Source organism: Vulpes vulpes, chromosome 13 (genome assembly GCF_048418805.1).
Source record: "Vulpes vulpes isolate BD-2025 chromosome 13, VulVul3, whole genome shotgun sequence".
Classification (NCBI taxonomy): Eukaryota; Metazoa; Chordata; class Mammalia; order Carnivora; family Canidae; genus Vulpes; species Vulpes vulpes.
This window is the reverse complement of record NC_132792.1, coordinates 143,937,355-143,961,923: the sequence shown is the minus strand read 5'-3', so window position 1 is coordinate 143,961,923 and position 24,569 is coordinate 143,937,355. Positions and strand designations below refer to the sequence as shown.

Below are 24,569 nucleotides of genomic sequence, written 5' to 3'. Positions count from 1 at the left end.
AAGTGGAGATGCCAAAGGATGAGGAGTTAAGAGACTTTTCGGCAGGCATCATCTTCACCCATCCCATTAAATAAATGAACAATGTAAGGGATCCATGTGCCTGCTAAGCAAGCTCAGCATTTTGGCAAGACCACGCCCCCAACAACCAGACCATTATCTTTGTCCTCCAGGAGGTAACACTGACCCCAACCATAGTAACCTAACATTTACTTACTTATTTCAGATCCCCACTATCCCTCTCTTAACGGAACTACTGGATGTAAAACCAGGTATGGGTTTTTGTTTGTTTCTTTTTGTGGGTTTGGATTTGGGGGGGGGCATATATTTATTACTCTCGCTTAAGATCTGGAAAATTAAAAAAAAGGGAATTGTGTCTCACGAGCATCCACTTTGCCCGGGGACTCCAAACGTGTAAAAACCACCCACCCCGGGGCGGCCCACTTTCACAGCACCCTCCTTTCCCTGTCCTTACTTGTCGTATCAGCACTGGGGTAAGTGCCCGGGGTTCTGATCTGGGACTAAAACTCATGATCTTCTGGCTCAGGTTCTGTGAACTGAGTCATCCTGGCACGGAGAATATTCCGTGACTCAGCAGGCCCGAAGAGGAGGATGTCAGATCCAGATAATTTCGAGTCTTTTAAAGGCAAGATGGGAACATAAACAACACAGTGGAAGAATTTCGCAGTGGGTCTGCCTACCCAGGGGAAAAAATGTCATTCCATTCCCAGCCCTTCCACTTCCTTCTCTGCCCCTGTTAAACGGCGGGTTACACTTTAATTTGGAGGCAGGAAATTGCTTCAGGAAAGTCATTCTAATGCTGAGACCAAGGCCCTTAATTCTCGGGGGGGGGGGGGGGGGGCGGGGGGGGGAGAGGGACCGTGTCAGTCCCTGGGGACACCCCGGGACCTCTGCTGGGAGAAGGTTAGAGTCGAGCCCCGCGCAGCAGCAGCAGCGGGAGCAGGCGCTGCAGCAGGAGCAGCAGGAGGAGCAGCAGCAGTAGGAGGAGCAGCAGGAGCAGGAGCAGCAGCAGCAGGAGGAGCAGCAGCAGCAGCAGCAGGGCGCATTCCCGGGGGGCGGGGCGGCGGGGCGGCGGGGCCGGGAGCCTGCGGGCTGCGCCCACCGTCAGGTCCCTCGAGCCCGGCCCCAGGGCGCCGCCCGCCGCACGCAACCACCGACACCTGGCGGGGCCAAAGGCCGGTTCCCAGGGAGCGCGCCGACCCAGCGTCGCCCCTGCAGGGCTCCCTCCAGGGCTCCCTCCACGCCCCGCGCCCCCTGCCCCGGGCTCGCCCCGGGCCGCGCAGCCGGGGCACCCCGGGCCGGCTCCCGCAGGGCGCGGGCTCCCCCGAGCCTCCCCTTCCCTCCCGGCATGCACCGCCCCGCCGCCCCTCCCCTGCCCGCTCCCCGCCCCCCGCCCACCCCCCGCGCCCCCAAGGCCCCTCCCCCGCCGCCCGCGCGCCGCGGGCCCGAGCGCGAGATGCCGCCGCCCCCGCCCCCGCCCCCGCCCCCGCCGCTCCCGCCGCCGCGAGTCGCCGGCTCGGCCGCGCAGTCCACGGCGCGAGGAGGGCGGGGGAGCCGCTCCGGGGGCCGCGGCAGCCGCTGAGCCGAGGCCGGGCCGGGCTTGCTCCGCCGCCAGACCCCACCCCCCGCTCCTTCCTCCGGGGGCGCGCGCTCGGGGCCGCGCTCGGAAGTCGGGGGTCGGCGCCCAGGGCGGGCTGCGTCGCGGGCGGGAGCCGGGCCGGAGTGTGCAGTCCGACCCCGGGCGCCGCACTCGGCCGGCGGAGCGGCCTCCCCGGGACCCCGCGGGGCGACAGGAACGCGCCCGCGCCCTTGCCTTCGCCGCGGCCCAGCGCGCGGGCGGGATGGCGGGCGGCGAGCGCGCCGCGCGGGCGCTGCGGCCCCGGGGCCGGCTCTGGCCGCTGCTGGCGGTGCTGGCGGCCGCCGCGGCCGGCTGCGCCCGGGCGGCCATGGACGAGTGCACGGACGAGGGCGGGCGGCCGCAGCGCTGCATGCCCGAGTTCGTCAACGCCGCCTTCAACGTGACCGTGGCGGCCACCAACACGTGCGGGGCCCCGCCCGAGGAGTACTGTGTGCAGACCGGGGTGACCGGGGTCACCAAGTCCTGTCACCTGTGCGACGCCGGGCAGCCCCACCTGCAGCACGGGGCGGCCTTCCTGACCGACTACAACAACCAGGCCGACACCACCTGGTGGCAGAGCCAGACCATGCTGGCCGGGGTGCAGTACCCCAACTCCATCAACCTCACGCTGCACCTGGGTAAGCGGGGACGCTGCTGCCCCTGCCCCCGCCCCGGCCGCCTCCCCCTGCCGGCCGGCCTGGGGGCCCGCACCGCCGCGCGCTGGCGCCCCGCTCGCGGCCCCCGGCCCCCTGCTCCCCGCTCCCGGCTCCCGGCTCCCTGCTCCCCGGCTCCCGGCTCCCCGCTCCCCGCTCCCCGCTCCCCGCTCCCCGCTCCCGGCGGCGGCCGCACGGATCGCCCCTTCCGCAGCTTCCGAGCTCATCGACCACCTGCCATCCCGCTAGGGCCGGGACGCCTCCCCGCGCTAGCCCCTCTGTCTCTGCTTTTCTGTCCTTTATAACGTAACCAGACTCTCGCTCCCTGGAGGATTCGCCATTTGGGCCATTTCTGTCCCCCACCCCCCGAAAGCGTTCATCAGAGACCCCTATGCTCGCTTCTTCTGCCTCCTTGCAGGGCCAATCACGGAGCATTCCTGAATCAGAGATAGGAAAGTCCACCTTAAATACTCTTACCTTGGTTAAATGCCTCTCCAGGATTGAGCGTGAGTGCCGTTTGCTCTATTGAATAAGGTAGAGAGCAGAGGGGTCTCTAGTGAAGGGGATTGGAGGGAAGCAAATGCCTTTTTTTTTTTTTTTTTTTTTTTTTTTTTACTACAGGTATGGCCTGTGTGTAATTAAAATAGAAATTCACTTTTAAAGCTACTGTGCTTCAAGAGTTGTTCAGCCTTAATTAAGGGCCACAAAGCTATTAACACTGCTACTCCTGGTACAGAGAGAACAAGAAAGCGTGCACTCACTGTAATTTCTGGCCACTGGTAAAATTTCTGGTCCCTGGGTAATTTCTGGTCCCTGGGTAAAAAGGCTCTCCTTACCGTCTTTCCTCTTACTTGGATTCAGAACAAGTGTACAGACATGTATGAATGACCTTTTAGAAATCAGGAAAAGGATGTATAGAAAACTTTGTTGCTGGGTGGTGGATGAGGATGGACATGTTTATCCTAAGCTATCAAAACTCACATTTGATCAAAGTTTTTCTTCATCATTGAAATATATAAACAAGCAGAATAATTCATTATTGTGTTTAACAGAGTAAGGTTTGCGTGAGAAACTGGCGTCTGATTTGTCCCCATTGCACTGAAAGAATGGATTTTACTGGTAGCTGGTAACGAACTTGCAGAGACAACATAGGGCCCAAACCATTCTTCCGTCAAAGGATAATTCTGTAAGGCTAATATTATTTGAGTGTCTTTGAAAGGAATGTTTTATAGGCAGATAGTTCTTTTGGTCATGGTGTTGCATCTTTCTTTCCACCGCTCTCTGGTTCATTAAACTTTACATAAGTGTCAAGATTCCAGAGGAAGAACATAAAAAAAGTACTTTGAAAGGTAGTTAAATTACTGTGTGTGGAGTTTAAGAAAAACAGTGTTTAGCACCTTTGCAATACCATTTTATTTCTAGACAAATTATTAGGAAGATGAACTTCCGTGGAAAATAAGTTCACACGGTGAAGCTCTGAGGCACCTGTTTTTCAGAGATGGAAGGAGTGAACTGTACTTCAGTGTTTTAAAGGTTTTAGAAATGCATAGAACCAGCAGTACATTGGAACAGGTGCCTTTCTAAGACACAGCAAGAGACCTAGGGTCTTCTAAGGTTTCATGGGAATACCCTTTCACTCTTTAGATAGCTATATGCTCTTAGGTGTTATATTTTTAAACTTGGCCAAAATTTTTTTTGAAATTTACAACCGATTATTTTTGTGGAGGTTTTGACTTCTTAAAGTTTCTGTGTTGAATTTGGAATGCTCACAAAGTCATCTATTTTCAGATAGTAAAATACTATTTTCACATACTAAAAATTTCAAAGCAAAAGCATTTGCTCACTGTCTCAAAGTGCCTGAGATTCAACTGAAAATCTCTGAATAGGAATCTGTTATTTAGGTAAAGGTCAGGCTGTCAATCTTGGCCTTCTGAGTTTTCTGCTGTGGGCACCGTGTAGCAAAAGGTTATTTCAGGTGATTGCAGAGGTAGGTAGATAACTCAGAGATTGTTTCTCTGTTACAAAGGTAAAGGTAATGTAGTAGGTAAGACAGTCATTTTAGGTTGTTACTACTGGGATATATTACTGGAGCAGATATATTAATTTGGGGTCATGGTGATTTAAAGGTCAAAAGAAATCTCAGAGGTCATCTAGTTAGGACTCTTACATGACTTTGTACTCTAAAAATGTTATATGCTTGGACTTGCTTTTGCTGAAAAAAATCCTCAGTTTTTGGTAATAATATTCATGGTAAATGAAGTTCATAAAACTGTGGGTTTGAAAAAAGTTATTTAAAATAGTTTCCATATGAGTATTGTGATTGTGAAACATATACTTAAAACTTTTAAGTTAGACGATTTCTAAAAAAACTTGACTAGAGCTTATTGTACTTTTTCTTGGATCAGAGATGATGTCCTGGAGGAAGTTGTGTGTGGTAGAGTAGGTGGAAAAGAGGAGGGAGATTTTGTGTGTTGTGGGGGTGATGTCTTAATCTCTCTCCCTATCTCAGTGTCTCCCCTCTTTCTCCCCCACCCCACTTTCTCCTGCTTTTTTTCTTTTTAAATCACAAGGATGTATGTGTACAGGCAGGTTATGATCTATAATTTACAGGCAGGGCTATTTATGTACCATTGTGTGTTTTGATGTTTAGCATATTCAGTCCCTAACTTCAGTTACTCCGCGGGCTCTAGCTAGCTATTTCCCATGAATTCAAGTACCATGACTGTTTGTGCATCTATTAAATCTCCCATCCAGTTCAGATTTCACATACCCTTAAGCAAGTGATGCATATTGTGCTTTGCCCTTACAGAGCCTGTGAAACTCAAAGTGAGCAGTGTGAAAGAAGCAGGGCTAGCCAACACTTTTCTCCCTTCCCTTTTGATGTTGTTGAACTTTTAATGCAGTAAACTTTAAAATAAAGCAAAGTTAGCCTGCACTTAAGTCATCACAGGAAACATACATGTTTTGGCATTAATCGTAGGCCATTTTTTTCATTGTAAAAATAAAACATGACGTGGTGAATTAAAACAGTTAAGTATAATGACTAGGGAGTCTCTTCCTCTTCAGTTGCTAAGTTGTAGGAGACCACAGTTCACAGTTTGTCATGCAGCCTTCCAGAAAGTTTTCCTGCATACACACGTGTATATATAAAATTATGTTACTGTTTTTACTGCTACTGTTTGGGGGGTGGGGGGGAGGGGTCGGGTCAGTAAGGCAGATTTTAACTGACGGCAAGGACAAATTAGATCATGGTACCGTTATCATCACTTGTATAAAAGCCAGGAAAATCAGTGTTGGTTCTGAGAGCAGCCATGTCTTAAGCACCATATACAGTAATCCAGGGGGCAATGTAGCCTCAGATATAATCACTTAAAGTTGCTGTGGGAACAAGAATTGCATTTTCTGCCTGTTGTGGAGAGAAATCTCAGCCAGGCACCCTGTTCTAAAAAGAAGTCTCATTTTGCATTCAACTTCTGGATCTTTTTTCCTAACTTCTGTATGGATTATTCAGCTGCTATTTAAAAGTTTGGCTTTTGTGTTATATAATAAGTCATAATAAGTTTTATTAGTATCAGTGGGATAGTTGATATAAGATTGTAGCTGAGGATTTGCCTTTTATTAAACAGCGTTTTTAATTAACTTGATAGTCATTGTGGATGGAAACTTGGCAGGCTGGGTCTTGATCTGAGAGGAAGGTGGCTCTCCCCCTTTCTGAAAACAATTAGATTAAGGAAGAAAGTGCTTATAAACCAACTCAATCAAAGTTTATGGAACTCCTAAAATTTACACCAAGACCAGATTTATTTCCAGCCTCCTTCTATAAGCTTTAGGAACAAACCGTGTTTAAATGAGGCTTTTTAGCTGTATCCCTTTTGTGTGTCTAAATCAGAATAGTTGATACACAAGGATATTAACATTTATTCTGTTTCTTCCTTTTAATGTATATTTAAAATGAAACCAACAGCAATTTTTTTTCCTCCCCGGACAATCTTTGCAAGGTAGGTTCTGACTGTGTCAGGGAATAGTTCACTCTGGTGACTTCACTGTGGTATTTGCACACCCCGAGGGGACACTATTTTAGTTTGTCTCACAAAGGCCTGATTTACATGATGCAGGTTTCAACTTGAGAAGTTAGGGAGCTCGTCTTTAATGGCCAGTGCACAGTTTTATAAAGTTGCTGTTGGCTGTTTTCCTTTTCTACAATTCATTGCTTTTTCTGTAATTACCTTCTCCATGTTTCTAAAGCATTCAGGGAAACAATTTACACATTAGGAGAGAAGTTGGAATGATAACCCCCCCTCCCCCCATTATTTTGTCATTAGCCACAATTGTGGGAAGGTTGGTTTGACTCTTTCAGTTCTAAATCCTTTTAGGAAGTTGGATATGCCTTTTGCTATGTGCTCCTCCCCCCCCCCCCCCCCCCCAATGCATACATTCTCATGTTACTGCCAGATATTCTGCGAACATTTTTTAAATACCTACTAAATACATAGACTAGTACCTGATGAAAGGTGTACAGGGTTGAAGGTCCTGTCTTCAGAAGTTTACACTCTATTAGATGGAATTTTCATACTCTGTTGTAATGACAATAATGGATCAGGAGTGCCTTTATAATATTTTACACTTTATGAAACTTGCAGTTTATCAGTGATTAGATTTCCACAAACTCAGTGAAAGGAAAGATGAGGATCCTGAGGTGGTGATTTGTCAAAAGTCACAGGGGAGGTAGGTTTTTGACACCTTAGTCTATTGCATGAACTCCTGCATCTCTTAGCTTCTCCAGCAGATCTCTCCAAAGAGTAACGGGTCTTTTCTAGGCCAGCTTTAAAATACAAGTTCACGTGCCTACTGATTCAGATATACCAGACTCCCTTGCCTTTCCTCCTTTTCCCTCTGTTCTTTTTCACTTATAGTTTTGGGTTCCTTTCTTTTTCATGCGACCCCTTCTCCTCGAATGAATTCCTCTTGGTCTCAAGGCTTTATTTACTGTTTGCAAGTCGATAAGTTCTAAACTTGTGTCTCTAGGCCATCTTACTCCAGTCCTAAAGACTTGTTGGACATGGTCACTTTGGGGTGTCCACTGGCCATGTCCAATATTCATTTGTCACTGTCTTACCCAACTCAAAGTCCCATCTCAATGACTGCACTACTATTTAGCCCTGAGGCTCTAGACAGTTTTTTCTTTTTTCTTTTTTTTTGTCAAGTCTCTCATAAAAGATAACCAGCCTTGATAGGCTCTCATCATTAAGATTACTCTGTTTGAAGAGCAGATAGGGTCCACTGCTGGAGGCTGGTCAGTTCTGGGCAACTGTAACTCTACCCTTTTCTTTCCCACCATCCTTACTACAATCTAAGATGCTACTCCTACCTCCTATATCCAGCCACCGTGTCTCTTGAATCCTCTTTTTCTCTACCTTATTGTAGCTTTCCATTGAATTGCACCTACATTACTGCAACAGCTTTCTAACTTACTGGTGGTCTTTCTGCTGCCACTTTGCCAAACCTTCTGTTCAGGCAGCCACACTATGGATTGAGCAATGGTTCTAAAATACAAATCTAGTGATATCATCTCCGACCTAAAATTTTTCAGTGGTTCCTCAAACCTTTAGGATAAAGCCCAGACTCCTTGTCATGGTGTACAGGGCTTTAGGATCTGGACTGTTTTTTTTTAATCTGTAGGTTTCTCTTTTGTCATCTTACATGCTCAAAGGACGGCTTGTTTGGTTTGGAATTCTTCTCCCAGGTGTCACCACCTTCAGGAATTCTTCCCCAGTTTCTCTGTCTTCTACTCTTTCTGTCTTTCTCCCAAGTCTGGATTAAGTGTCCTACTCACATCATGCTCACAGCACTTATCATGTGGAATTATATGTTTCTTGATTGGTCCGTTACTGCTTCTTGACCATGAAGTCTTTGAAGGAAGGGTCAGGGATAGTCTTTTTTTTTTTTTTTAATAAATTTATTTTTTTATTGGTGTTCAATTTGCCAATACAGAATAACACCCAGTGCTCATCCCGTCAAGTGCCCACCTCAGTGCCCGCCACCCAGTCACTCCCACCCCCTGCTCTCCTCCTCTTCCACCACCCCTAGTTGGTTTCCCAGAGTTCGGAGTCTTCCACGTTCTGTCAGGAACAGTCTTTAATTCAGTTCAATATAACTAACATTAGTTAATTGCTTGCCATTCCTCAGCACTTTACTAATAATACCTGGATGTATAGTGATTCATAGGACATTGCCCTGATCTCATGGAAATTGTGGCCTAGATGTGGAGACCTATATCTCTAGACTGAGATGTAGGCAAATTATAGCGTACTGGCCAAATCCAGCCCAGAGTTGCTACCTATTTTTGTAGGCACCATGCAAATATTTTTTACGTTTTTCATTCAACAGTCAAAAGAAGATTGAATTTTGTGGTGTGAAAATACTATGAAATTAAAATTTTGTTATCCATAAAGTTCCATTGGAACACAGTGAATTTCATTTATTAACCTATTGTCTATGGCTGCTTTTGTGCTACAAAGGCAGAGTTGAATTATTGCAACAGTTACCGTTTGTTTTGTCCCTCAAAAACTAAATTATTTGCTGTCTGGGCCTCTACAGCATACATTTTGTGACTTCCACCCTAGACCAATGCATTCAATGTTATTGAACTTACATATTCAATGTAAGTTCTAAGTAAAAGATGTGAGCACAGAGGGCATTCATTTACCATTTTAATAGAGGTTATAGAATCTTTGTATCTGCATTGCTTAGTGTGTCTGGCATAGTGTTCAAAAAATATATGCAAAGTGAAAGAATAAATGAATGCCTGAGTTATAAGAAGTCCCCAAACACTGCACGTTATTTTAAATTCTTCTCAGCAATACTTTAGAGTTTGTGTTAAGTACTGAGTTAGGTATGGAACTGATACGGAATTGAAAGATCGAGGAGCGTGTCCTTTTGTGGGTAAAAACTAGAAATTTTTATGTGTTTTGAAGCCATCTAGATAAATACGAGTCGGCTGTCTTCTCAGATTTGAATCTCATAGTGAATATGTATTTCTGAAAATTTAATGTTAATATGGCGTGTGTTTTCTTTAGAAATGGACCTTTAAAACCTGCACTCACATCTATTGTTGAAATACTTCCTTCAAGGATATCTTAAAGGACAGTTGTGGGGGAAAGTTACAATGAAATATGTTATTTGCTTATTGTGTGTGGCATCTTTAGTTTCTCTGATTCATTGGGGATACAGTTAGAAGACAGAGCTACTCAGGCTCTCCACAGGGAGCCTGCTTCTCCCTCTGTCTGTGTCTCTGCCTCTCTCTCTGTGTCTCTCATGAATAAATAAATAAAATCTTAAAAAAAAATGAAAAAAAAGACGGACCTATTGAGGGACCCTTATCTGCAGGCTAGTGAAGGACCATGTTATAGTCGCGAGGCCCATGGACAGTCATCACTCACTTGTCTAGCGTTAACAGGCGCGGAACCAACAGATGCTTCTTTACTTACATGTACCTTGTTTCCAGCTGTACTTAATTGACAGTTCTACCGCTGTTCTGTTTGAGTTTCAGGGAAAAGTGTCAAAGTTTAGAGCAGAGCTGTTTATTTTTACTGCCCAAAATTCCTGAGAAGATTTTTTAAAAATAAGGGATTAATCTGTCCCTTATCTGAAATTGTCAGTTTCAGAGGGTAAGTTCCAAGATGATTGTGTGCTGGTTCTATTATCTCGCCTACGCTGCTTGCTCTTAGATTTGTAAGAGGGCCTTGCTTGGGATTTGCAAGCATCTCCTTTTTTATGAAATGATAAAGTTAGATGTTTGCTCATTAGGGCCTAAAATTGATAGCTTGCTAAAAAGGGTTACCAGAAAACTCATTTATAGAAACGTTTCTGAGGTTTTAGAGTATTTTGCCAGACTGTGGGGACACTAATTAAGTACATCTGCTTTTCTTTCCATGGACTCTTCCAGGAGACCATCCTAAAATAACTGGGCCCAGTCAGCCTGGTGCCCTATGAAGCTACATATTCATGAATTAAAATAAAGCAGACTTATCTCTTTCTTAGACAATGGGGCTCTCAGATCTCTCATGGGAGGAGATCCCTGTGGCAAGGCTAGTAGATGAATTAGGGGATTTACATGATTTCTTTTAAAACTTTAGGAGTCATATTCCCTGGGCTCCCCTCTTTTACTCTTTGTTTCCAACTGTGTGGCTGCTTCCTGTTACATTGAAGGCGATGTGGAATTTTTGTTATATCATCATCTTTGGATTTTTGTTATTTTATCTTTTTGTTTTGAAAGTTCTTTGAAATATTAATCCAGAATCAGCCTCCTTCACATTTTTAAAAAATTTCTTGAAATAAAAAATCCCACTTTATGGGAAATAGTATTGATACAATATGTAGCATTTTCTGGCTGTGAAGTGCTTACAATAAGCTACATGTGAAATAGACCATAAGTTGCCTTCAGCTGGGTAAAGTTACATGCTCAAGTAGATATTCGCACACTGATTTTTATATATACAGTATTTATATAGATTTCTTTATCAGTTCTGGTCATCAGATTTCAAACTTATTTTTTTAATTTTGTTTATTTATTTTTAAAGATTTTATTTATTTATTCATGAGGGACACAGAGAGAGAGAGAGGCAGAGGCATAGGCAGAGGGAGAAGCAGGTTCCCTGCAGGGAGCCCGATGTGGGACTCCATCCCAGGATCCCGGGATCATGCCCTGAGCCCAAAGGCAGATGCTCAACCACTGAGCCACCCAGGTGCCCCACATTTCAGACTTTTAAAATCAATAGTTATTGATAAAAATATGGAGTATACACCTATAACACATATATTAACTTACAAGTCACATGCAACTACTATTCTAATCAATTATGTTAACAGTAAAACACAAAAAGTTATAAATGTTTGAGATAAACTATTATGTTTTCTCATTGTCTATGAATTTTCAGATATTGCCTAAATCTGTATCCTTGATATGTTCTTTCAGAAACTGAAACAGTTTAGTCAGAAATTAGAGAAAAATATCTCATTTGAATTGATGGATTGTTTTTCCAGTGATTTGGCACCACTATTTTAAGCCAAAATCATACCAGAACCAAACAAAACCATGCATATATTATTTTGTATAACTGACTGAAAAGATTTTAATTTGAAGAATAATTTACACACAACAAAGTGTACAATATCAAATGCATAGTTCTGAATTTATCCATATGCATATACCTATGTAACCTCCCCCCAAATCAGGGTATAGAATATAACGTCAGAACTGTAAAGGAGCTAAAAGACTGGTCATTAGTCGTATCTCTGAAAACACTGAGAAGCACCTCTATAGTCACTGTCACAGACAATCATTCTGGTTAGGAGAAACCTTCAGGCACTCTGTGATTTATCATTACAGAACAAAATTCACTGAGTCCCTAACTCTATAGAAGACCATTTGGATATGTGGAATAATTACAGAAGATGACTAGCGACTTCTCTGAGGGCACTCACTAGTGGCATGCTGAGCTTAGGTTGGAATCTAGACCTGTTGTGGATAGGTTATGCTCTTCCTGGTCTAACTAACCATGTTAGACCCCATGAGTGACAGAGAGTTGTAGAAAGACCTTTAACTGAGGAGTGAAATGAAAGTAGACCAAAGCAAAGGTTTCTCTGAGAGAGCACTGCTTGGGGGGGCTCAGGATTTGGATTGCTGCTCTTACGAAGGGCTCTGCACTTGTTTGTGAAGAAGGAGAATTGTGGCAATGGAAGAATTTTAGGTTTGGGTACTTCACCAGTTTTATAATATTTAGTTGTTAATGCTTCTAGGAATTTCTAAAGAATTTATTGAATTTCAGAATGAGATCCTGGGTTTTGTCAGTGTCTACTGATAGGAAAAGTGTACCATATACCCCATCTCCTGAAGGGTGGTCAGGGGAGTACCACCTTATCTCCTTTCTGCTCTATCCATGACTCTCTTCTGGTTGTTGAGAACTGCTGGATTTAGTTCGGTTGCTTACTTTATCTGACATCCTTCAAGATAAGGCTGCCAGGTCTATCTCCAGGTTTGATTTAATTTCCATTCTGCTCCAAGTAAATTCTCTTACATGGTGGCTTTTTTTTTTTTTTAAGATTTTATTTATTTATTTGAGAGAGAGAGCACGCTCAAGCAAGTATGAGCAGGAGCAGAGCAGAGAGGTACAGACTCCCCACTAAGCAGGGAGCCCATTAAGCAGGGAACTCTATCCCAGGACCCTGAGATCAGGAACTGAGCCTAAAGCAGATGCTTAACCGACTGAGCCACCCAAGCATCCCACATGCTTTTTCGTTGTTCAGGTTTGCTAACTAAATAGGTCTAACCAACCTTTTATTGGTTGATTGACTGATACAAAACTGTGGTCCTAGAAGATTTCTTCTTTCAGGCTCAGAAGTGACTCCCTTCACCTTGGTTTCTGTATGTGGTAATCTGTAAATCTATAACTGTGTATTTAATCCATGTATCTTCTCTGTGTATCTATCCTTTATTCAATTTATATCTCCGTAGTTTCACCAGAGCATGCTGAGCTAAGGTTCAATGAGGGGATTCTCAGATACTTAAATTTTTTTCTTCTTGATTGCTGAAGGAGAGATCATAGATCCCCCTTAGATTTTGTATTTTGTGCTGCTCCCTCACTACATACTGTCTCCACTTCTTGAACTCGAGTTTCTAAGATTGTTTTTTCTTTACAGGTGTGAGTTGACTGATCACATTTTAAATGTTACTGAACACAGTCTTAATCTTTTCTTTTTTACTAGCTGCTCAGTACACTTTATGTTTTCTGTGATACATGTGGTTATAGCATTACATCCTAGTGACTAATCATTTTTAAATGTGCATGCTCCTTTCTTATGGGAGGTTGAGTGGGATGGCATCCATTGCTACATATGAGGGCTGAATGTTGGGCTTAAAATACACCCCCTCTTTTTTTGCCAGTTGGTAAAATATAGAAGCATTAGTATTTTTCTCAAAGCTTTTCCATCAGTTTTCTTCAGAGAGAATGAAAGGGATCCTACTTCCAAGAGAAGAGTTTCACAGTTTTTGAGGAAGGGGTAGTGATATCTTGGTGAAAATGAGCTGAACAGCTTTTATTGTAAGGGCTTTCTATTCTTTGGTGGGCCTGGGAAGTAATATTTTCCTGCTCTGGCTGCACAAACCCTGATTACAGGGAAGAATGGTCTGCCCAGATGTTCTCAAGATCTGAGATTTTTTTATTATCAAAAACTGTTGAGGAATAAATGAAAGTGACTTGGTGGTGTAAAATGGTTCAATCTAGATGTGGATTTTCGTGTTAGGGTATACTTGTCTTGGCTTAGCAGTTCATCTGTCCACCTGTGCTTCAGTGCTGTAGCTCTTCTCCCAGCGGCTCCTGCTTGTCATGGACCTTATTCTGATTTGATTGCTGACCTCTGGCGTCATTTTGGTGTCACTAGGTTTTTAGATTATTGCTATTTTAATGCCAGACCATGATCTGGTAGAGATGAGTATACTTGGAAGTTGGTGGGTGGCTGGGGGGAGAGAGGGGGGAGGGGAGTTGGAAACGAAAAGAGCAATTTTGTACTTTAATTGCTTTGGTCATCTGATTGCCTTTCACGGGAAAAGGGGCACGTTCTGTGGGGTTGAGTGTCTAGGATTAACTTTTAGAGTAGCTCTATACACAGTTTTGAATTTATAGCGAATATTTCAGATAAGTTCATGGGATAGAAAGTCTGTTGAAGACCAAATTCGTAGAACTCTACTAGATTATGAAAGTTTCTGGGAACATCTGTAATACAGCTGTAATAAAATTTGTTTACTTTATCAGGATTGCTTTAGAGGCTCGAGCTGGTTTGTTTACTGCTGTTTTCAGCATTTTTGCCACATGCCAAGAAATAAGCATCAACTCCTGGTGGAACTGGGGGTCATTCAGTTTTATGGCCATTCTAATAACATTTTGGTTTTAACCTTATGTCCACTTTAAAGCTCTTGTATCCTGGCACAAGACACAGATGGTAAATTCAGGGTACCGAAAGATGGACCGATTCTGGAAATTAACATACTTTGCAGATGTTTGGAGAATGCAGGCTTGTTTTCTGTTCTGCTTTCTGTGTGAAAGCTTTTTTGCTTTTCCTTTTCCTGTGTGTACCTATATCTGTGCTTTCCTGTGTTTTTATAGGAAAGCCCCTCCTGGGGAAGGGGGGATCTGCTTTTTGGGTTGGGAAGTAAAATAAGTATTAAATTTTTTTGCATGAAATATTTTGAGTTGGTACTGCCACTTCTGTGAGAGAAAGGAGAGACAGCTTTGTTCCCACGAGGGAGGTTGTTGGGAAGGGTGGCGGTGGGGGTGAGACTCTGGAAGGAGTAACTGAAAACAGACTTATTCACATCTCTAGTGATTTTAAATTATGAAACGGGTCACTAATGCTCTGAATCAGCAGCCTTTTAACCATGCCTGACTAAATAGACCTTGTTTTTGAAATTCACAGCAGTGCCTAGATCCCTGCTGTCTTTTTGTCCATCCTGCTAACACACAGCTGTTTTTGTTCATACATCATTTTGTGTTCAACTGCCTGGTTACTTCCTCAGGTCCCTTTTATGGTGAATAATGAACACATGGGAGTTTGAACACCCAAGTGTTTGGTTATTCAAACAGGAAGTCTCAAGGAAGCACAGTAACCTTGTCAGAGGAACAAAAGATGGAACTGGAAAGGCCATTGATGATTCCAGGCTTAAAACATCTGCCAGGAAACATCTGACAGTTTCTGAGATACAGACGTTCTGCACCCTACAAATGGGATGGTTTATTTGGAACTTGTTCCTTTTTTTTTTTTTAATGCTTAGAGTATTAAGCTCTAATCCAAAATAGAAATGGAGGTGAAACAAGAAGTAATGTGACATTGTTGGCATTAGAAGCAGGAAGGTAACTCTACCTGTGGGGATGGCTATGGATCCTAGGAAAGAAAGTGCTACAACTCCATCTTTACCAAAAGGAACGATGGGGCTGTCCCCAGAAACAAGTAGATGGGAATTGACAGGGGCTGCCAGAGCTGATGGGGTTGGATTAAAAGATGGGTTTGTGCCAACCCTTTGATTATTGAGCATGGGAGGAATAGGAGATAAAGAAGAATGTGGATGCTGCATGAAGCGCTGGAATGTATACATCAACAAATATACTCTGAGGCAAAACCAAGACACGCCATAGGAGAAAGATAAAATTCCCATGTGACTGCAAAGGGGATCTGATTATAGCTGATCAGGGTAAGTGACTTCCCAGAACATTTCTCCAGTGACCTTTCTGGTTCCTACCAACCTCGAGATTCCTTAGTTATACGATAGAGGACTTTTTTGGAAGGAGTCCAGTAAACCCTGATTTTAGATTAAAAATGAAAATGAAATCTGAAAGTTAAAGAAGGGGGAGCTCTGGGTAGACAGAAGTTCACATTAGGTGATGCAAATGCTAGAAAAAGAATTCAGTTGTAGGCTTAATTAAGAGAAACTGCAGCGTTCGAAGGAGTAGTAGTGTTCGTTGTAAGACTGGAACTCTGCCATTGATTCTAGCCGTAGTAAACATGTTCACACAGCATGGGTGCCACATCATTGCTTGATGCCTTACCTTTTTTTTTTTTTTTTTGATTTGGCTACCTTCTGGTTGTCCTTCAGAACTCATAGCATATTTCGACTTCGCCAGGAAGATTGTGCTGGTTTCTCATTCCTCCTGCCCTTTCACAGCACTTGCATTATGTTGTTTGATACATGTTTCTAAAACTCAGCGTTGCGCATGTCCAGGATGTAAGAGGTACTACATTGTTTTCACTGTTTCCCATATTAGGCTGAGTTCATTGAGGACAAGACTCATTTATTGATTTCTTAATTCATTCACCTAACAACTACTTATTGAGCGCCTGTTCTGTAAAATGCACCAGATGTGCTGGAGACAGGGCAGAGAAGAGGACCTAGAGCTTACCATCTGGGTGAAAAGCACGCAGTACAGAGGACCTGACCCGGGGACGGTTTCATTTGCTTTCTTTTTTCCATGTTTTTATATCCCTAGTGTGTAACATGCTACTTTTTATATAGTGGTAGGTGGCTCAGAAGTTTGCCAAATGAATGAATTTCTGTTTCTGTGAGGCTATGGCCACAAGATGCAGATGAAGATGAGAAATGGCAATTTTGTTTGGATTATCCCAGGATGGAGTTTGCCTTTTAGATATGGTCCTTAAAATTGGACAGGTGGAATGGGATGGTTTGTACATGGTGTAGCTTCCTCATCAGCATTGTTGGGTAAAGACTAAGGCATAGTAGCAAAGAGCCCCAACAGTAAAGCAGCTTAAGAACACTGAAGTTTGTTTCTCTCTCAGGTGGTAGTCCTGAGGTAAGTGGGCAGCAGGGGAGCTGTGATCCACACAGATGTCCTGGGACCCAGATCCTTTTATCTTCATGATCTGCCATCCCTTAGGGTGTTGTCCTTGTGTGTGTGGTATGATTGATGTTGGGTGATAGGCACCTCTGTGTTCCAGATGGGAGCATGCTGCTGAAGGGCGTATGCCTAATTATTTTTAACTTTTACTTTATTTTTTAAAAAAATATTTTATTTATCCATGAGAGGCAGAGAGAGAGAGACAGACAGACAGACACAGGCAGAGGGAGAAGCAGGCTCCATGCAAGGAGCCTGATGTGGGACTCGATCCCGGGACTCCAAGATCGTGCCCTAGGCCGAAGGCGCTAAACTGCTGAGCCACCCAGGCATCCCTGAGAGAGAATCTTAAGCAGGTTCCACACCCAGTGTGGATCCCGACATGGGGCTTGATCTCACAACCCTGAAATCGTGACCTGAGCTGAAATCAAGAGTTGGGTGCTTCACCAACTGAGCCACCCAGGCACCCCATAATTCTTAAGACCAAGACCGGAAAGCAGCATACATCATTGTATCATCTGCCATTGGAGAGCATTTAGTCACCTGGCCACCTCACACACACAGTGGAGGCTGGAAAATGTGGACCAGCTGGGCAGCCTTGGGGCCAGCCACAGATCTGCTACCGTGACAGAGGGGGAACTGATTTGGGCAGATGGTTTTGGCATGCCCACACTTCTACTCTGGTGGTGTACTTGCCAGCTCCAGTCCTGCTGCATCTCTCTGTCTCAAGCTTTGGTCTTCCTGAAGCACCATCTTTAGAGGATCCAGAAAAACTAGCAGACATGCTCTTTGTGAACCCTCAGGCTCTAGGTCTTCAGGAGAAGACCTGTGAAAAACGGGGTGCACCCTTCATACCCCAGTATGCAGCCTTCACACCCCACCTTCATAGAATTCTTTTATTCTGAGATGTCACTAGTTTTTGTTCCCGTGGTGCCTTCTTGGCACTGAGGTCTCACTGTGTTGGTGTTGGATTTACTTCACCTGATGGGCTCTGTATCCAATTCATCTTGGAGGAGCATTTCCTTGCAGGATCGTTAAGTCTTGATTTCCTTGACAATACTGAGCATGTATGTTTACCTGCAGCTGTGATGGATGAATGAAAGCTGTTTTAAAATTCCAGATGTATCTTAGATATGAGAATTCCAGAAATGGTAAAACAGTGCCTGTTGTTTGTACATTCTTTGGTCATTTGAACATTCTGTTTTGTTCTGGAATCTTTTTAAATGTGTATTTATCTTTTTCTTCAATATGTGTTCATTGAGGTGGGAACTGCGTTTTATTTATTTTTAGTTTTTTTTTTTTAAAAGATTTCATTTATTCATGAGAGACACTGAGAGAGAGGCAGAGACATAGGCAGAGGGAGAAGCAGGCTTCTTGCAGGCAGCATGTTACAGGACTCGATCACAACCTGAGCCAAAGGCAGGTGCTCAACCACTGAGCCACCCAGGCGTCCCGGGAACTGTTTTTAACCACTAATCAGGTCAGCAATTAGAGCTAGGCATTTGAGGAATCATAAGAGATTTTGTAAAATGGGTATGTATTAATAACACGTGCAGCAGTACCCCTAATCAAAAACTTTAGTATTTCTACAGTGAAATGTTCTCAGACTTTAGGGTGATTAAAGACTGTAATGGCCTCATACTAGGTCAATTTGTATTTTGTTGTCACATGTTATGAAAATGCTCTGCTAGTTTAGGATTTTTGAGCGTAGAATCACAGAGATAAAAGATTATGGACTTGCATCACATTTAATTCTGATGTTCTTTTTCTTCTTAGAAGCAGATGATTTTCACGATGTCTGCACCCTTTCTCCATGTCTACCTCGGTACTTAGAACTTTTTTCTTTCTGTTCAGGTGTTTTAAATCAATAAGAAATTGGTGTTTCTAGGAGTCTTTAGTATATGTGCTGCCGAAGTGAACACATTGTAGGAATCTTTAAAGAACCATTCGTGTTGGGGCAGCCCGGGGGGGCTCAGCAGTTTAGCGCCGCCTTCAGCCCAGGGCATGATCCTGGAGACCCGGGATCGAGTCCCACGTCAATGCTCCCTGCATGGAGCCTGCTTCTCCCTTTGCCTGTGTCTCTGCCTCTCTCTCTCTCTCTCTCTCTCTGTGTGTCTCTTATGAGTAAATAAAATCTTAAAAAAAAAATTCGTGTTGAAGATGACTATAAAAATGGTTATAAGTTATTGCTTTTGTCTTTAGAGTTCTCTCAGTGTGGTTTTTGCTTTCTAAAATATTGTAGTGTCCTTGAATTGAAATCCTTTTTTTTCCCTCTCAAATTCATTGTCTTTATTTATTCAGAGTCCTATGCTGTCACCCTTTCCCTAAAGTATATCCCATGTCCTATGGGCTTTATCATTCCAGTTCCTTTTGGAAGGAAATTACCTTCTCTAAATTCGTTTTGGTATTCTAGAAGTATGATACACCAATGCTTATTGTTCCCACTTATTGGTCAGTTGAGCATACCACCTTGTTCTGGAATCTTTTTTTTTTTTTTAAGATTCTTTTATTTGAGAGAGAGCATGAGTGGGGTGAAGGGCTGAGGGAGCAGACTCCTCCCTGAGCCTAGGAGCTGGATGCAGGGCTCCATCTTGGGACTTTGGGATCATGACTTGAGCTGAAGGCAGATGCTTAACTGATTGAACCACTGAGGTGCCGTGGAATCTCTTTTTTTTTTTATTTATTTTATTTTATTTATTTATTAGAGAGAGAGAGAGAGAGAGAGGCAGAGACATAGGCAGAGGGAGAAGCAAGCTTCCTGCAAGAAGCCTGATGCGGGACTCGTTCCCAGATCCCGGGATCACTCCCTGAGCCAAAGACAGACGCTCAACTGCTGAGCCACCCAGGCATCCATTGCCCTGGAATCTTTTTAATGTGTTTTTTGTTTCTTCATATCAGCTCACTGGTGATAGGAGCTATATTTTAAGCCATTAGGTCAGCAACTTAAAGCTAGGTACTTGACTCATGAACTCGTAGGCGTTGGAATATTCTTTGGGAGACCATGGCTTTGGAAGAGTGTTTGAAAGAGCTATGTTTACAAATATTTGGAGAAAGACCACAAAGCTATTTTCTCAAAATTTAAGATACTCTTGTGTGGGGAGACCTGAGTGGCTCAGCAGTTGAGCATCTGCCTTCAGGGCATGATTTGGGGTCCCGGGATCAAGTCCCACACCAGGCTACCTGTGAGGAGAGCCTATGTCTCTGCCTCTTTTTCTCTGTGTCTCTCATGAATAATAAATACAATCTTTTTTTTTTTTTTTTTTTTTTCAAAAAAAGATATACTCTTGTGTGGACAGTAGTAGTAGTAGAAGACCTACCCATTTGTTCTAATGAACTTCCTTTCAGGAACAGGAACATAGCTGAAACCAACCATAAACTTGTTTCATTTTAAGAAGCCTCCTCTTCCTTTCCAGGATCCACAATGCCAAGTTAAATACCTTTCTTTTTTTAGAATAGCAGAGTTTCTCAGACTTAGGCTTTAATAGTTTCTGTTTCACCAAGTACAAAGTCCTGTAAAGTAGGTGTTTAGGTTCCTTCTTCATGTCTTTTGGAGGTTATTACAATGTAATACTTCTCTTTTAAATACTTAATACTGATTATTAGTGAACCTAGGGACTATTCCTGTAGGGAGGAAATCCTGTTGTTACCTGGCCTAGTGGTTCTTAAGTTACTCATAAGTGATTAATGGAATCATCTTTGGAGTTTATTGTGTTTTGTTTTGAAATACATATGGTCAGCTGTGGATTAGTATGAAGTGATGTTTTGTGTTTATAGGTAAGTGCAAGATAAAATAGGTAATTACATTATTTATGCAGTATTCTGTTTTAGTGCACAGAAATTCGAAATAGAAATGAAAACTTCTCTATTGAGTGGGTTAGTAACTCTAGGAACATTTCTATCCAGCTGCCTACCCCAGGTATCCACTACCCTCAACTTTGTGTTTTATTCTCCTGCTTTTAAAAGAAAACAGTTTTATCATTCTTAGACAATGAATGGTGTATTATATGTAGTCATCTGCAACTTGCTTTTTTCTCTCAGTGCATTTCTAAAGTGTAGTTGTAATTCATTCATTTTTGTTCCTGGGGGCATTTTATTAAGTGATTATACTAGAGCTAATTTATTGATTATCCTGCTGAAGGACCTTTTTGTTGTTATTATCAATAATGTTCTCTGAACATTCTCATGTATGTCTCCTGATGCTTACATGCAAGAATCTCCTTAATTAAGTTTATGAGGTAATGCAAATTGTTTTCCAGTCATTGTGCTGGTTTGGGTGCTCACTAGCAGTGTTAGTAGGCTGTTGATCAACATTTGATATTGTGAGAATTTGTAAATTTTACCCATTTGGTGGTGGAAAGTTGTTTCTCATAGTAGGCTTATTTGTAAGGATAAACATCTTTTCATATGCTTATTGGTTTTTCATATTTCCTCTCCTGGAAAATGTCTCTTCATGTTTTCTGACCATTTTTTCTTATTGATTTGTAGAATTCTTCATATATTCTGGATATTGATTCTTTATTAGCTATATGTTCTCTGTATTGTCTTTTTATTTTCTCTGTGTTATCTTTTAGAAAGAATTTCTTAACTTTAGGTGGTCAAATGTATCAATATTTTTTCTGGTAGTTATGTGTCTTATGGAAGAAATATTTCCTGTATATTATTTTTGGATCTTCTAAAGTTTTGAAATTTGCCTTTAACATTTAAGTTCTTAATTCACCTGAAATTCTTTTGAGAGTTGTCTTTATTTCTTAGGACTAGTCCTTTTAAATTTATTTTTCTTACTTACAAATATTCTAGCTATTTTTAGGCCTTTGCTCTCTCAACCAGATTTTAGAATCAGGTTGTCAAATTCCTCATTGGCCTCTATTAGGATCTTGATTGAAATTGCATTGACTTTATACATTGACTTTTGGGTTGAATTGACATCTTGATAACAATGAGTCTGTCCATGAACATAGTATAATTTAGGTCTTCTTTTTTGAATTCTAATGTTTTATAATTCTTTTTTCATGAGCCTTGCCTTGTTTTGTTAGATTTATTCCTGGGTAAATTTTATTTTTTGTTGCTATTACATTTTTTTCTACATTGCTTTTTCTGTTTCTGGTATATAAAAATGTAATTGGTGTTAATGTATTAATCTTATAACCATTTGTTTAATTCTCTTATTCTAATGATTTGTCTTTAGATTCTTTCATTTTAATATGCTGTCATCATCTGTTAATAATGACAATTTTATGTTTTTACCAATCCTTAACTCTTTTATTAATCTTCCTTATTGATTAGAGCAATATACAAACTTCCTGTTAAACATTCCCACAAAGTACTATGATTTTACGAAAGCTTTGCTAATTTGATAGATGAGAAATGCTTTTATTTTAGGTTAGATTTCTTTTGTAATTGTAGAGGCTATTTTTTATTTTGTTGCATCATATTTATTTCTGCAGCTACCTCACATCCTTTTTTTGGAAAGAGATATATTAATAAAAAAACTTTTTTAGCTTGATTTCCAACTTTTTGCTGTTAAACCATTTTAAGATATGTTTAGTGAATTGAAATAGCTCTAAAATATTAAATGTAGTCCTACACAGGTATTGCTCTTCAGTAAAATCAGTTATTAAATTAGTTGCTGTTAATACTGTTTGGCATGATAAGTGGAATTTGGAAAACTAAAACATTTCTATTTACAAAATTCACTGAAGATTTGATTAGTACATTTGTTTCCTGGAAAAACACAACAGAATGTGTCAGTGGCAACTCTAGGAAGCACTTATAGAGGGACCTGGGTTTTATTTTGGTCTTCATAAATCATTCTTGATACCAGAGTTTGATAAATTTCTCAAGTTCCTGAGACATTTTAGGCCAGTCTTTATGGTTTTCATAATGTTAATGTGGGTTATATACTTTAAGCTCTTACCCCCTCTTTAAATCTTAACACACTCAGATGTTTATAAATCTAAGAAGTGGACTAAATTTAAGGGTCTTGAAACAAAGAATGGTGGATCTGTGGGACTTTGTAGAAAGATTGTCTTGTACAATATAAAATATGATAAATGTGAGTCTTTTAAGTTCTTGGGATAGACAAGCACCATGTGACATTCACCTGTAAATCCCACAGAAGTAGTTTTCCAAGGAGTGTGGTACTGTCTCATTAGGGACATTTAGTGGACAAGAGGCAGGGAGTATGAAGGGGGAGGGGAGGTGAGGCAGTTCCATACAACAAAGAATTGCCCAGATCCTGCCCAACATGGGATTTCTCATGGGACATCTGTGCTATTAAAAAACCCGATTATAAATATCTGAGCCTAGAACATAACTTTGTCTTTATACATAACATAGAGTTTTCTTTTACATAATTTTATTATACATAATTTCCCATGAATACAACCAAGAAAATAAGTATTTTTTTGAGCTTAGCATGAGTTAGTATACTAATTAGGAAAGTCATTCCTCAGCCACAACCTGAACCTGTGGTGTTCAGGTTGCTCATACCATTCATGTGTAGATCACTCTGCAATTCTAGCACTCACATTCAGAGTGATTCAGTGTATATATTTGTATATTCTTATGTAGCCTGTTTTTTTCCTAAAATATCAAATGTAAAGAAAAGTGTTGATAATATTCAGTTGGTATTTTGGAACTTGCTTTTACAGCTTTTCCTACACACGAGTAGTTACCAACATGTCTGCTCTGCCAACATGTTTTTTCTTATGGAGCGATGAAAGCAGATTAAGATTAAGTGAATATTTTATAAGGAAACATGCTGATAGAGTTGGCAGAGATATCTCATTCTTCCTCATGTTCTCCATTTGAACAGTCTATAATTTGCCCTGACATGTTATACCTACTCATTTAAAGTGATAGTCCTCTTTACCATAAAACATATGGGTAAATCTGCTCTGTCATTACTTTTTCTGACACCAATTTTTATTGCGATGCCCATTTGTACCTCTACCCCTTCATTTTCATGTATGTCTTGTACAGAATAGCATCCAATCCTATTTTTAAAAGTGCGTGCTTATTTGTTGTAAGTAGATACAAATGTCAGATGGCTTTGTTATTGCCCTTTAGTGTAGTAATCCCAGGACTTGAATCTATTGAAATGGGTATGTTTCCTTTAATTTCTGCTTTATATTATGGTTAGGGCTATACACACATATAGCACTTAGAAGTTATATATGTCATAGGTTATATAATTTGTGGGTTTCATTTTAGGATGATAAAGGGGAGGCATTACAAAATATTTGTCTCAAGAACAGGCACAAGTCTGGTAGGTTTGGTCATGATCCTACAGTGTGTCATCCTCACATATGTGGTCTTCTAACTTGTGTCTTCCCTCCATGTTCTCTCTCCCCTCTAGTCTTTTGTACAAGGGAAGCTAAGCAATCTTTTAAAATACCTAGTGTTACTTCCCCAATTGCTAACTTGTATTAACTTTTGGTGTATATAATGTCTCAGGAACTGGAGACATGCTAGGCAGGGACTGTATCTTAAATTTATATCTCCGGGATTAACATAGTTCTTTGTGCCTAGTGTATACTCCAGAAGTGTTGGTGATATTTTTGGTCTACTTTTTCCACCCAATGATAGAAACTATGTTTGGAGAAGGTTCTCCATGTTTCCTTACTAACTCATCCCTTTTTTGTACACGACTGCTCTTTAAAAGGGTCCCAGCAGTAAAAATCATCTTAATATTTTCTATGGTGGAATGATATGTACACCACCTCTAGATATAGAGAAGATGTATAGGAATGGAAAAGTCTTAATACTGATCTGATTGTAATTAGAATATTAGAATATTAGAATATTAGAATTTATTAGAATAAATTGTGGCAGAAGTCTTTTTAAAAAATATATTTATGATAAAAGTAGTCTTAGTTTTCA

General features: G+C 41.7%; 1 protein-coding gene across 1 annotated transcript in view; it reads left to right on the top strand.

The window, feature by feature from the left end:
* The first annotated feature begins 1,560 nt into the window (after window positions 1-1,560).
* LAMC1 (laminin subunit gamma 1) overlaps window positions 1,561-24,569 on the top strand; it is a 122,696-nt gene continuing 99,687 nt past the window's right edge. The window contains exon 1 of the mRNA XM_026001055.2: window positions 1,561-2,274. Coding sequence (XP_025856840.2) covers window positions 1,860-2,274 — 415 coding nt within the window. The 5' untranslated portion in view covers window positions 1,561-1,859. The remainder of the gene's footprint in view (window positions 2,275-24,569) is intronic.